Source organism: Ictidomys tridecemlineatus, chromosome 9, assembly GCF_052094955.1.
Source record: "Ictidomys tridecemlineatus isolate mIctTri1 chromosome 9, mIctTri1.hap1, whole genome shotgun sequence".
Taxonomy (NCBI): Eukaryota; Metazoa; Chordata; class Mammalia; order Rodentia; family Sciuridae; genus Ictidomys; species Ictidomys tridecemlineatus.
Genome location: NC_135485.1, coordinates 45,731,147 through 45,745,847, shown reverse-complemented (window position 1 = coordinate 45,745,847; position 14,701 = coordinate 45,731,147). Strand labels below are relative to the sequence as shown.

Genomic DNA, 14,701 nt, shown 5'->3' with positions numbered 1-14,701 from the left:
AATTTGTAAGAAAGGTTTGGGAAATATTTTTAAAAGACAAATAGGCATAACTTTCCAGGTTTTAATCTTTTTTTTTTCTTTTTTCTTTTCTGGAGCTAGGGATTGAACCCAGGACCTTGTGTATGTATGCCAAGCACTCTACCAACTGAGCTATATCCCCAGTCCCCAGGTTATAATCTTTATAATTTTTTAATATATATTTATTAGTTGTAGGTGGACATAACACCTTTATTTTTCTAAATTTTTATGTGGAGCTGAGGATAGAACCCAGTGCCTCAAGCATGCTAGGCAACCACTCTACCACTGAGCCACAAACCTAGCTCAATCTTTAACTTTTAAAATTAACAAGCTAAAACAGGATTGTAACTTATTTGCACATTAGATATGCAAGTGCTCAATGTAAAAATAATGACTGTTTGTATACAGGCTCACTTTTCAGAGACGTTCTATAGATGTCCACCCAAACTTTAACCTGCCTCATTATTTTCAAATAAATAATAGTATTATTATTTAAGAATTGGTTTTCTTTTTTCTTTTTTCTTTTTTTTTGTAAGGTAAATCAGTATAAAGCATATGATCACAAATAGGAATATCTTCACTTTGTAAACTCCCTCTTAAGAGTACATGGAGCCCAGCATGGTGGTGCACACCTATCCCAGTGGTTCTGGAGTCCGAGGCAGGAGGATTATGAGTTCAAAGCCAGCCTCAGCAAAAGTGAGGCACTAAGTAACTCAGTGAGACCTTGTCTCTGAATGAAATACAAAATAAGGCTGGGGATGTGGCTCAATGAGTGCCCCTTAGTTCAATCCCTGGTACCCACCCCCTCAGAAAAAAAAAAAAAAGAGTCAATGGAATGGAGAGCTCAAAGCACAACTAAAACTCTTAGCCAAGTATGTTTTCCCTTCGCTAAGTGAAAACCTCCAGGTTAGTTAGTATTTATATCAGGAGTGCATGTTACAAATGAATAAGTAGATAAATTAGTTATATAAATTATGTACAATCACATCTTGAACATATTGAAAATACCTAATGGAAAAGTGATGTTTAATAGCAAGGCTATAAAAATGATTATCACCCTATAAACTACTACCACTGAGATTATATATTGAATACCAGTGTCTGAAATTTTGACATGTGAACACTCTATAACTCTCAAATTTCTCTTTCTTATCAGACATAAGAAATGATCCCAGAGAGGACTGGGGATATAGTTCAGGGGAAAAGTGTGTGCTTAGCTGTATAAGGCTCTGCATCCAATCTTCAATATTCCTTAAAAACCAGACAGGACAGATCTCATAATAAATCATAGAAAAGTAGAGGAAAGGGTTCAAGGGGTACGAGGTGAGAAAAGAAGGGCACAGCACTGGGGAGTGATATTGGCCATGTTACATTATTATATTGTGTGCATGTACAAAAATGTATCAACAAATCCCATCATTATGACCAGCTGTAATGCACCAATAAAAAATATGAGAAAAAAAAGGATAGAGCAATTAAAGCAAAAAGAATCCTATAATTGTACAAAAAAAATGTTAGTTTGTGTGAATGGCTTGTGATTATATAAATCTGCTCAGGTGTATATACCTCATGCAATAGTTTAAAAGTATGAAGGAAATCATCGATACTGTTAATATCAATCTTCATTATTTAAGAAGTTTTATTGCAACGTGCTACTTATGCCCAATAAGAAATATATAAAATAATTTAACATGTATAGAATGGTACCTAAAATGTGAGAAACGAGAAATTCTATATGACTATTTAAATGTCATCAAAATATATGATGTAAGAATATATTAAAGTGTTATTATATACTTAATCAGTATGTTGTAGAAATCTTTAAAAATGACTTCACTGAGTTAAAGCAATTTGTAAGATTCTTTAGAATCTTCTTAGCTAAAGTACCTACTAAGACCAAATAGACAACATTATAGGGTTCAAGCATAAGTATGACACAAATTTAGTGTAGATCAAAGTAGCACTTGATGACACCCTCATGAAAGTATTTTAGGGGCTCACGAAGGGACATAAATGTGATTATTATACATGTATTTAAATTTTTACATAAAATTTAGGATTACTGGTAATCTGAAGAGTCCATAAACAAATTCTAAAGTTCAATATGTTGGGGATGCAGCTCAGTGGTAGAGCTCATGCTTGATAAACTGGTACATTCTAAATATTTAAATTCAGTATTCTGTCAATAGTGTGAATACTTGATTCAACCAGTGGGTAACTTTGCAAAACTACTACTGTTTTTTTTTTATCAAGATAGTTGAAATTATTATAATTTTCCAAAGAGACATTCTTGTAATTAATGCACCATTCACAGTCTTACATTTGGTGTAGTTTACTACAGATTCTACTCTTATAATAAGGAGTATATTTACAGAATTACTACTCTTTTATTTTGTCATTGTATACTTATGTTTTTGTTATTTTACATTTTCCCCTCCATTTCTTTGTTATCAATGAAACCTTTTATATCAGGGAAACATCAGGAGAGACGAACTATGAGATCTTTTGATTCAAATAATTGTATAATAATGAAAAAAGTTTGAAATCTAGTAAACTAGACAAGGTATTTTATTTATTAACATAATATCTTCAGATCTAAGGATGCTTGTATTGACTTTCATTACATCTATCAGTGATCATTATGAAAAGCGCGATGATTTATCAAAGGATAAATAAGAGATAAAGAGCATTGATATTTTCATAATTCCATTGCTTTTTTTCCTAATAGTTTTACAAGCATACTCTTCAACATTATTATAATAAAGGTGTGGGAAATAATAAGTTGGAAAGAAGGCCTATGGTATTCTCTTACATAAAACTTAAACTTTTTCTACCTACAATATTGAAAAATTGAAAATGTAGATGAATGACTAAGTCAAAATATAATTGCTCCCAACAAAACAATTTTATTTGTTTGTCTCCTTGTCTATGTGTCAATAACAATTTAGCTTTTAAATAGTCTGAAACTCAATGTTCAACACCAAGAAAGTTGTGAGAAGAAAACTGAAGTATAAATACATTACAAAAATATGTATAAAAAACCATGAAAAGTAAATTTTTAAAGTAAAATAGAAATTCTTTTTTTACTTTTTCTTCACTTTAAAATTAGAGAAATGATAATAAAATGTTTTCATTCTTTTAATAATTACTTGAACACTTATTATTTCCTGAGGAAGTGAAGATGAGTATACTTCCCTGGCCCTCAGGAAGCTTACATTCCACCAACTGGGATAGGAAAGGTGGTTACATAGAAGAAAATAATATTAATTCAACAGTGCAGCAGCAATGACATAAACATTATGAGGTATTATAAGAACACAGTACAGGGGAAAGACATCCTTGGAAAGCAGAGGGAGGACCACAAGAGACAATTAAGTGAAGCCTTAAATGATAATTGAGGGTCACTAAGTGACATGGGGCACTGGTGTGGCTCTTGGGGAGACAGGGCATTCTAAGCCAAGAAGATGGTGAGCAAAGTCAAGCCTAGAAATAGCCATGGACTGGGAAGTCAGCGCAAATACACAAAGAAAAAAAGAAGCATTTTTTCTATTATCAGACTCCAACATTGATACCTGCATAGCATAAACTTGTGTGTTATGTACTAAATACTTGTTACAACTAGTTTTCTAAAAAAATAGCATATATATATATATGTATATATATATATATATATATATATATCTGTGTTTATGTCTTTCTATAATTTCAACAACTGCTCATTTAGTCTATATGTTCACTTGTTATATAACCAACATTCTAATTTCCATAGGTCTGCGCTAAAGTCTGAGGGCACCTTGGTGAGGTGAATATAACAGTTTTTAATAAAAGGACCTTCCAGGAGCAATGGTGCATGCAGACAATCCTAGAGACCCTGGCGGCTTAGGTAGGAGAATTGCAAGTTCAAGGCCAGCATCACCAACTCAGTGAGACCCTGTCTTAAAATAATAAGAGAAGGGCTGGAGATGTACCTCAATGGTAGAGTTCTCTTAGGTTCAATCCCCAGTACCCCCAAAAAACACACACACAAAAGAAAACAGACCTTTCATGCCAGTAATGGAATTACTATACAAAAATTTAACTGTACAATTATTTAATGTTAATTTGTTGAGTCCAATACAGAATCCCAGTGTGATAGAACATTTTACAGGCACTTTAACCTGACATATAAAGTTAGACAATTAGTTAGGAAAGGCTTATCTGAGGAAGAATTTTCAATTTGAAAGAGAATAGAAAAGAAGGCAGTGGGTTGGCAAGTTGGTAGAATTTTCCAGGTAGAGAGAGGCACTTTTAGGGAGTAGATTATCTGTAAGTAGACACCATTTGGAAGTCATGTGAAGACATCAGGAATTGTGCTAAGAACAACCAGAAGGTACTAAAGAGTTTAAAACGAAATTGTCTATTTAGTTTGAATTCAAGCACTCAGGAGTGAATGAAAGGAAATCTGAAGTGAGTAGAAGTTGCTATTAGCATAGTGAAAAGCAGTGGCCAGTCGGGTGGGGTGGCATGCCCCTGTCACTCCATTTACTCCAGGCTGAGATAGGAGGATTGCCAGTCCAAGGCCAGCCTCAGCAATGTAGATGAGTCCTTCATTCAATACCCAGTACCAAAAACAAACAAACAAACAAACAAAAACCTGGAAGGGGCCTGACTCAGGAAAGAGACACATGATAGGCCTCCCGTCTGTTGGATGTTGCGGGAGAAGAGAAAGCAAAAGGAGACACTCAGCACTGTCCTCAGAGTCTGTATACTTGATGGCCGCCTTTATGGAGTTCTCCCTCAGCTGCTATAGTTCGAGGACAGTTCATGACTATCTCTCCTAAATACCCCTCACCACCCACACTGTCTCCAGTGACATCTGAAGCCTCTCTTTCTGATCACCCTATTTATTTCTCTCCTTCTAGTTATCATCTACTACAATGATCTTATTTCCTAACAAAAATATATCCATGTATCTTCAATCTGCCTCAAGTCTTCTATGTCCAGGGGCAGGATTAAAATATCGTCATTTCTAACTTACAGACTTCATTAAAATATCTATCTTCAATATTATCATCCATTAAATTTTACTAAAATGATTTATTCAGAATAAGAACACCTACTGAGAAACTTACGAATTTTCTGTGGATTAGTAAGTTAATAACCTCTACTGCTATGCTATTATATCTAGGAGTTGAACAGAAAGGGAAACCCTGCAGCTTTAGTTAAGGACAATAAATAATGACAGAAACAGATACTAAGCACATTTTAAATTTTGCTATAAATAAAAACAATTTCTTTTAAAATTAGCTTTGAGATTTTATGAAACTTATAATAATCATTCATCAGAAGCAAAAATGATTTCTGAAAATATTACTCATAATATTAAGTACATGGCTATGTAACTACCACTTATTTGAAAGATCTACCTATTTGAATATAAATCAGAGTTGAATATATAAACAAAATGTTTCTATCTTATAAGTAAAGATAGGTTTAAAAAGTCTAACGTCTTGGAATCCCTACTATGGTTTAGATGTTGGGTGTCTTCCCTAAGCTCATATGTGAGACAATGCAACAGTGTAGAGGTGAAATGATTGGCTTAGGATAGCCTTAATCTCATCCGTGAACTAACTGGGTGGTAACTGTAGACAGGTAGGTTGTGGCTGAAGGAGGTACTTTGTTAGGGGTGTGCCTTCAGAATAGATATTTTTGTCCTCTTCTGCAGTGTCTGTCTTTCTGCTTCCTGGTACCATGACCTGAGCTGCCTTCCTCTACTACACTCTTCCACCATGATGTTCTGCCTCACCTCAGGCCCCAAGGAATGGAGCCTTCTGTCTGTGGACTGAGTTCTCTGAAACCCTGCACGTCAAGTCAAATTTTCCTCCTGTAAAATGATTCCTTCCTTTCAGGTCTTTTGGTCACAGAGGTGACAAAGCCGACTAAGAACACCCACCTACCTCTGGTAGAATTAGTAAACAATTTAATTACATTTCATTCTTAGGAAGTTAAAATGGGATAATTAAGATATAGAAGACAGATTATAATCTAATCCCCTAGGACAAAAAGTTGGCTTTTTTTTAAATCATAAAATAGCAATATCAATCCTAGATCTTCACACTTCTGTTTAGAAAACGTAGGAAGAAACTCACATTCTCAAAATCTGCCCATAACTTGTGTACAGATAAAAGAAAGGAACACCCATTTTTTAGAAATAAAAAAATGAGACTATTGCCTGTGACAACTCAAGATAATTCTTTTTCACATAATAGTTGAACCAGGCCACACCTCATTTTGCATGTAAACAATAAGGAAGCAATTCAAAACTGTAATGTCATAGATCTAGTCTCAGGTGCTGCAGATCAAACCTATGGCCTGGTGCATGCTAGGAGAGCACTGTAGCACTGAACCACATCCCCAGCTCTCAAGATAGAATTTTAAATGAAAAAAAGTCTGGTAAAATTAAAAAATGAAATTAATTCTTTAAAAGTACACAAGGTAGAAATGCAAACTCCTTTTTGAAGAATTGAATATAAGCTAGAGATCAAGCAGAATCAGAGATTATGATTTTGAAGAAGGTAAGGAAATATGATATTTTGTCACATATATTTCAGGATCCAAGGCTCAGAGCTAATTGTTGCCTTCAATAGAAACCAGAAAACACTTTTAAACATTCATTTGAGGGTATATGTATTCACTATCTATCTATCCATTTGCCTTTTGATCTACTTTTCCATCTATCCATCCATTCACTCACCTAGATCCATCCAGCCTTCCACTCTTCTATTTAAAGACCTCCCTCACATATCATCATTGGGAGAAATTTCCCTTTCTGTAAAAATTCTGTCTTTTATTAGTTCTCATCAAGAAAGTATTCTAGATGCTGGGGAGAAAATTATATTTACTGGTGAGAAAATTATAATTTTCAAATATGGCAGAAAAAAATCATAAAAAGAGAAGTAGGAATTCAGAGCAGAGGAGAGGAGTTAGAAAAACAGAAAGGAAGGAGAGAGAAGAAAGAGTAAGAAAGGAAGTGTTAAGGTCTGGATGTCAGGTGTCCCTCAAAAGCTCATGTGTGAGACAATGCAAGAAGGTTTAGAGGAGAAATGATTAAGTTATGAAAGCTTTAACCCAATCAGTGAATTATCTCCTTGATGGGATTAACTCAGTAATGGCTGAAGGCGGGTAAGGTGTGGTTGGAGGAGGTGGGTCCCTGGATGCATGCCTTTGGAGTATGTATTTTGTCTGAAGAGTAGAGTCTTTCTCTGCCTTCTGGACATCATGTGAGCTGCTCCCTCCACCATATTCTTCTGATGTACAGCTTCAGCTCAAGCCCCAAGCAATGGAGTTAACCATCTATGGACTGAGACCTCTGAAATCATATGCCCGTAAATAAACTTTTCCTCCTCCAAAATTGTTCTTGTCAGGTTCTTTTAGTCACAGCAGCAAAAAAGCTGACTAATATAGGAAGAAAGTTAAAGAAGGGAGTAGAGAAAAGCTCAGCACTGTGTTGGGCAGCAACTTTCCTCTGCCAGTTCAGGGTCCTGTTCCACCCTCTTCCAGCCTGCTCTCTACCCTAGGAGGTGGACTTAAACAGAATTCATTAAGCAAGCCCCTCAGTTGTGGCTTCCAGTGGTTCTGGCCAGTGGGGTGGTTGAATGGAAAGAGAGTGTGAACTTCTCAAAGGCATTCTGCTTCCAATTTCTAATCTATTTATCTACAAGGCTCTAAGGTTGGGAACTGCTCTTGCTCTATTACTAGCTCTGGGTTCCAGCTCAGTCCCTTGCAGTCTGTCTTCACTGCCTAAGTGCCACTGTAAACACACCCTCATGGAAAGGTCCATCTGTTTATTGTTGGGACCTTGGTGTTGAGATGTGCAAAGAGATGAGGAACGGAATGATTTATGTGGAGGATGTTTTGGGAGGAAAAAGCTAATGAATAACTCGATGGACAACATTCATGGATTATCCTTTCTTGGAGGTTTACAATGCGAATATTTAAAAGTGCTGTTGTTTTGTGGTTAAGAAATCTGTTCAACCATCATTTAAGTTCAGTGAGTCTCGGAAATATCTGGAGGCATGAGAGACACAACTAGGTAAGGGTGGACAGAGTGAGGTGAGACTACCTAGGTAAGTGAACATGGTGATGTGAAGGCCATCGTAATCTCTGTACAGTTTAACCACTGTGGTGAAGGGTGTGAAGTCAAGAGGAAGCAGAACCAGCTAAAACCTCAGATATACTTGGGCGGACCCTGGGTGAGTTAAACGCTAATTCAGAGCACTCAAAAGCCTCCTCTTAGAGTTTACACATTTAAGGAATTATTATAAATTTCAGCTCCTTACATTATTTGATTTTAATATAATTACAATACAATATAATACAATCTTATAGATTCATTAGAATTAAAAAGAAATGCTCTGAAAGTACAGGCCATGTAACAAAACAAAAACATCTCATCCATAAATCAAATGGCCAACAGCTGTCTGGTCTTTGAAAGGAATTATCTCTTTTGTCCTAAGATTAGCAGGGCTGCAGAGGAAAGAAAGGAATTAAATATCATTATCAGTTCAAGTCATCCAGTAATTTCTGCAATGAAATAGTCCAACCACATTCAGAAATTATCATGAAAACACTTAGCTTTGTAGGTGAATTATTATTGAATTTATATTAACCCCTGGGCTAAGGAGCTAGGGAGTATTTTTTAAAAGTTGCTAATGTAAAAAGATATGCTACTGATCTCTTAATCTGATATATCCAGCAAGAGTTATTTGCCCTGAGGTCTGAGCTACATTGTAATGAAATCAAAGGACATAAAAACTGTGGCAGGAATAGTGCTGAAATTGGAGAAGCATCATTATGAATAGCAACAAGTATGGAGATGCATATGTAAGAGGGTAACTAGAGTCAATATAGCCACTGTTCTTCCATGATTTAGGGTAAATAGATAGTTATGGTTCATCTGCTAAATGATCTACTGGGTAGATATTTATGGATTATTATACAGTATATTATTGAGGATAAGCCTGGTTAAAAACAAATAGAGAAAAGAGCAAATGGCACAGGCATGCTTTTAGTAAGGCCATCATTTGTAATATTTCTCAGGAAAAATCTCTTTCAGAAATTCCTCAGCATAGCTAATGTGCTATAGAAGGACTCTCCATTTTAGGAGTGCATAAATCCACATAAATTGCTATAATAAGGATCCATCTCACAGCCCTTTTGGCATAAATGCACATCTGGTCTCTGTTTGTAATGAAATCAATTCAAAGCCCCACAGTGCATTAATAATAAAAATGTTCAACATATTGCAACCAAATAGGCCCTGCAAATTTGAGTCTGCAAGATTCTGTCACACATGTGTATACTTTTAGCACTGATAAATGATTAGTTAGAGAACATTTATCAAATGGCTTAAATTCCAAAGGTAAACTTTTTTTATCTTAATTATGATTTCCACAGGAAAAATCCAAATGCATATATGCTAGAAGCTTTTGTTTCTTTGAGGCCTAATGTCTCTTAGACTTTTACATCTGTAGTTCACAATACCATAGAAATTTTATTAATAATAAAATTATTATAAGCAATACCATCAGGCTTAGAGGAAATCCATGGATTCGCACTTTAAAAACATCAAATTATAAAATTTAGCCATTAGTATAATGGGGGTTGTCTTTAAATCTGAAATTAAAAAATAGAGAGTGTTTCTTTTTCATTTCTGTTATTATTTTTATTTATTTTATAATCAATATGTCGTCTTTGACCTTTTGGCTTTACATTTGCAAACAGAGAGTTTTCCTACATTGATTTAAAACAAAACAAAACAAAACTCCTGACTGTTTTGTTTTCAACAGTTAACAATCAGCAACAGAGGATATAGATTTAGCAAAGCCTTCCTTATTAGTCACACTATTTACCTTCTGTGTTATATGATTGACCCAAGGAGAAGAACAGTTGCTGAGATCTGGTCCTTGGGGGTCCCAAATTCCATCAGGAGCAAGGCATAGGTAAGTTGACACACCTATAATAATGAGAGAAATATGTCTGTTTCGAATACTTAAACCATTTTTCTTAGAATGACTCCACATCCTTGCTATGCTTAAACATAAATGAAGGTAAAAGTAAGATAATTAAATCGAGATATGTCTATTAAACTCCAGATACGGTGCCTGGCAAAGAGTTGGCATTGGAAAAATACTGTACAACAAACAAAAACATTTTGTTATTTTTAAAAACTTGCTGCAACTGTGCAAGGTTTGGGAAGAATTTCCTGAATTCAATCGATGTGGTACTTCTGTAACGTGGACCTTCTTGCTTGAGTCAGGATAGAAGAGTCTCAAAGGAATCCGTGCACAGGTCTTTCAGAAAAACAGGTGGGAAAGGAGATTCCAAGTGGAGGAAATATACGCTGTCTTTTGGAGACTCCAAGTTTTTGGAACTGGAGTCTACTGGACAAATGGAGCTGGAAAGGGAGGCAAAGTCAGATCGCAAAGTCCCTTGTCTATCATGTGTGGGTGCTGAAAATCAAAGAAGACCACTAAGGAGAGGAGAGAAATGAACAGATGTCGGTGTTACAGAGATAAATCTGGCATCAGAATGGAGGATGAATTTGAGGAAGTGATGGGGATGTTGTGAGAAAACTATTGGTGTAATTCAAGTGAGAAGCTGTGAGGGCCTAGAACAAGGAATTACAGAGTGGACGGAGGAGCATATACTAAGTTAGATGTTCACTGACAGTAACCTTTATTTCTGCACTGCCTTCAGAAGATTTTCTTTAAACCTCTTCTCTAATTTTCACAGAACAATAATGGCATATTTCTGTACTGCAAAGTGCTTCCAAATAAAGTTGTTTCACTAATCTTCAGGACAAATATCTCAAGTATGGAGGCTGTTGTTATTTCTCTTTTAGTGATGAAGGAACTGAGGCTGACAACTGAGAAAGAAGGAGGGTTTGAATGGCTTACTGATTTTAATATACAGGAAACTTTAGAAATAAATATACACCCTCCTTTTCATAAAAGAAAAAAAAGATTATTGAATAATTAAGTGCTTTGTTAAAAATATACGTGCACTTCTATAAAAACCAAGATACTCATTGGTTTTTCCCACCACTTCATATACCATGGAATTTGGAATGATATATCATGTTGGAACTTTCTAAGAAAAAGCTTCTTCCTTAAAGAAACCAAATCCGATACCAAACACAGTCTCTAAGAAGGGTAGGTTTGCAAAATCTGTTGTGTAAATATTTGTATATTTTAGGAAATAATGCAAATTTTTAAAAATGTGTCAAGTAGCAATTTATAAAGATCCAAAACGTATTTAACAATAAAAAATCAGCATATTTCTTTCTTAAATATAGTAAATAATAACAGAATTACAGTTTGGAGATATGATAAATATGTCAGGAATAAAACAGGTAAAGAGCTATTTAGTTCTTCACTGTTGCCTAGAGACCACAGTGTGGGATTGCCCTCTCAGGAATGTGGGTTAGTGGGAGGTGGCTCCTGCCAGCATGGTTCCTGACAATCTTAAGAGCCTTTGACCACTAGGGGACAACTATAATAACAGGTGAAAATTTCTTTTGTTAAATGCTATGTCAGTTCACTGATCTTCTAATATAGATGTCCTGGACTTCATTTTCTGCAACCAGTATTTCACCACTGGAGACAAGCATGCCATGTGGAAACCCAGCCATTAGGGATTCCCTCTTCAGCCCTGCACAGAAAAGATACCTCCCTGGAGTAGCAGGAACATCTGCAGCTTAACTGTAATTTGACCCCAAGACCCACACTGAACACTACTGATCTAACAAGTATTCCTACCCAATTCTCACCTGTGAATTTTGCAGAGTGCATTTTCAAACTCTTGACAATACATTGCTTTAAATTGTAATTTAACTGAGTTCAGAATTCAACCGAATATGAAGTAACAAAATATGTAGTAACCAAAGACAGAGGGGCGGGGGTGAGAATATAAAAGAACTCTAGGAATTCAAGTTAAAGTACAAAAATACTGTTAACTTTTGGTTCTCTAGGATAGACCTACCTATAGTTCCTGCAGGGCATGGCTGCTTTGCTATTTGTCCTTGACGGGTCTTAAACCACATGATTTCTCGAGCTTCCACAGCCTCACAGCTCTCTTCCAAAGCTGGGACCTGGGAGGATGCTGATGGTATGTGTGTGGTTATGTCATCAAGAACCTCCACAGCTGGAGATGGGGTGCTGGTGCTCCGGTTCCTTCTTCCTGACACTGATGGGGTGGTACTCTTTCCTGGGCTCCAAGTTGTAGTCCGAAGGGTGGTACTTGTGGTGGTGCTTCCAATGCCCAGAGGTCCTGTAGTAGAGATTCCTGAAATAAATTTGAAAGGTAACATCTATATTGCTTGTTCATAGTAGGACCTCAAATAGTCTTCATACTTCAGAAACCATTTTTATTTGACAGTACAGAGTTTAAAGGCTCTAGAAACCCTCAACTTTATTTTCACTTTAAACATGGCAAAAAAAAAAAATTCCCAAGTGATTGTACCGTTTTACACGACCTCCTACCCCTATAAGTATATAAAGATTGTATTTATATCCATTCCCGCACTTGGTTCAATCTTATATATGTACATACTTTTATCATATAAGAACTGTATATATTTATAACATACAGTATGGCATTTCAATACATGTATATAATATATAATGATCAAATTCCATCAGCATTTCTAATTATTCCCAATTGAATAGTATCAAACAGTATCTCAATGTGGTCTTGATTTGAATTTCCATGAGTATTAATTGACCAGTTATTTTTTATAAATTAAAATTCTGGATTGTTTAAAAAGAAAGGATGGAAATGCTGGCACATGCTTCTATACAGATGAAACTTCATAACATCACGCCAAGTGAAATAAGCCAGCCATAAGAGGACACATATTCGTAGATACAGAGAGTAGACTGTAGTTGCTGCAAACTGGAGTTAGGGCGCTTGAGGGTGGGAGATAGAGTGTTTAATGTGTACACAATTTCAGTTGTGAAAGATAAAAAAGTGGAGAGAGATGGTGTTGATGGTTGCAGACTAATATGAATGTACTTAACGCCACTAAACTGTCCACTTAAAATGGTTATGCATACTCTATCATAGCACAAAAACTGAATTGAAAAAAAAAATAAACATGGAAAAAATAAGCGAATACCAAAGTATCAGAGTGTCACTTGACTGGCAACACAGCTATTTGACCACTGCCAAAAAGGCCTTTTTGTGGGTCTTCTCAGTTCTAATCACAGAAAACAAAATTGCAGTATTAAGCTTCTTACGCTCTCAGCCTTAGTGACAATTAGGGGATTAAAAATTTAAGCCCTCTTGTTAAGTTTTTCAAACTTGGTATTAAAAAAATAGTTCTATAAAATACTCTATTCATATTAGGTATAACATGAATTTCTAAATATGCAGCAAATAAGAGAGAAGCAAAAAAAAAAAAAGGAGGGGACAGACACATGGTCACAAGCTAAAAAATACAGAGCAATTTCAGTACAATTTCCTTAACACACATTAGAGTAGCTTAGTGATCTACCTTGATACTCTCAGCACTGACTCACCTTAACAAAGTTTTAAAACTTGACATTTACTAATGTAAAGTATAACTAGCTCCCAGGTAGTTATGTCCTTAAATTACTTTTTAATAAATTTTCTTTTTCTTTTTAATGGGAAAGCATATTTCAATTTACAGATAAAAGTAGTTAGGTTCCCTGCTCAGATTTTAGGGATCTCCTAACAATACTAAGAGAATGTTCACTTTAAAGAATCATCATTTGGGAAAGATATATTCATATTCTAATTTTGAGAATGTATGAGAACATTAGTCTTTCCATATACATACGCTGAATTCCTTACTATTAGATTCAAAATTACTCTTAACATCACATGTTGGCAATAAACTTCAGGGGCACTGGCTCTAGCCAGACTCTAGATAACTTAGGTTTAAGGAGCTGTGGGGAGCCCTGTGATGAGCCTCCAGCTGTTTGTCATTCATTGTCTGCTTAGAAAAAGACAAGTGCACATGTGTTAAAGGTCTTCAATATTCTGCTGCCCCAGAGGAGGTCACAGTATCATCTCAATGCCTTTGGGGTATCTAAAATTTCTAAGAAGCAAGATAGACACAGCAGGGGGAGAACATATCAATTTCTGGACGTTTAATTATTAAATTATAGCATTTCTTAAAGATTTTTTTTTGTCTTCTTGCTGCTCTGTCTTTTCTTCCTCCACTCTCAACTTTCCTTTTTCTCTACATTCATTTTTTTTGTGTGTGTGTGTGAATGGTAATGTGCACAACCTTATTTATCTGCTCCAAGTTCATAAAGAAGGCAGAGTATCTTTTTTCCCTCTTCTTCCACATATACTAAATACCCCACATTGCCAAGGCTTGTTGTCTGTGACTCATTCCTCTGCTTGAATGTTCTCTCTCCCTCTCTCTCCATCACCATTGTCTACAATGGCCCACCACCATCACTAAAGGAATGCAGGAGCCTATTAACTATTTTGCTGATGAAAGCAATACTGGAGAAAAGTGATAATACTCTTATTTCAATGTTTTTGCAAAATAAAAGCTCAGGATTCATAAAATAAAATGATTCAAGCATTTGATACAATTCAAATAGAAAATTTAACATTTTTTGTAAAATATTAAGTGAAATTGATTCTTAAGGTGATAAGCAATGAAATT

General features: G+C 35.5%; 1 protein-coding gene across 28 annotated transcripts in view; it reads right to left on the bottom strand.

Moving 5' to 3' along the window:
- Adgrl3 (adhesion G protein-coupled receptor L3) overlaps window positions 1–14,701 on the bottom strand; it is a 773,708-nt gene that overhangs the window by 164,984 nt on the left and 594,023 nt on the right. For all 28 annotated transcript variants that reach the window (XM_021730674.3, XM_040292372.2, XM_078021326.1 and 25 more), the window contains 2 exons: window positions 12,040–12,342; window positions 9,909–10,012 (listed from right to left, as the gene is read on the bottom strand). In XM_021730674.3, coding sequence (XP_021586349.1) covers window positions 9,909–10,012; window positions 12,040–12,342 — 407 coding nt within the window. The remainder of the gene's footprint in view (window positions 1–9,908; window positions 10,013–12,039; window positions 12,343–14,701) is intronic.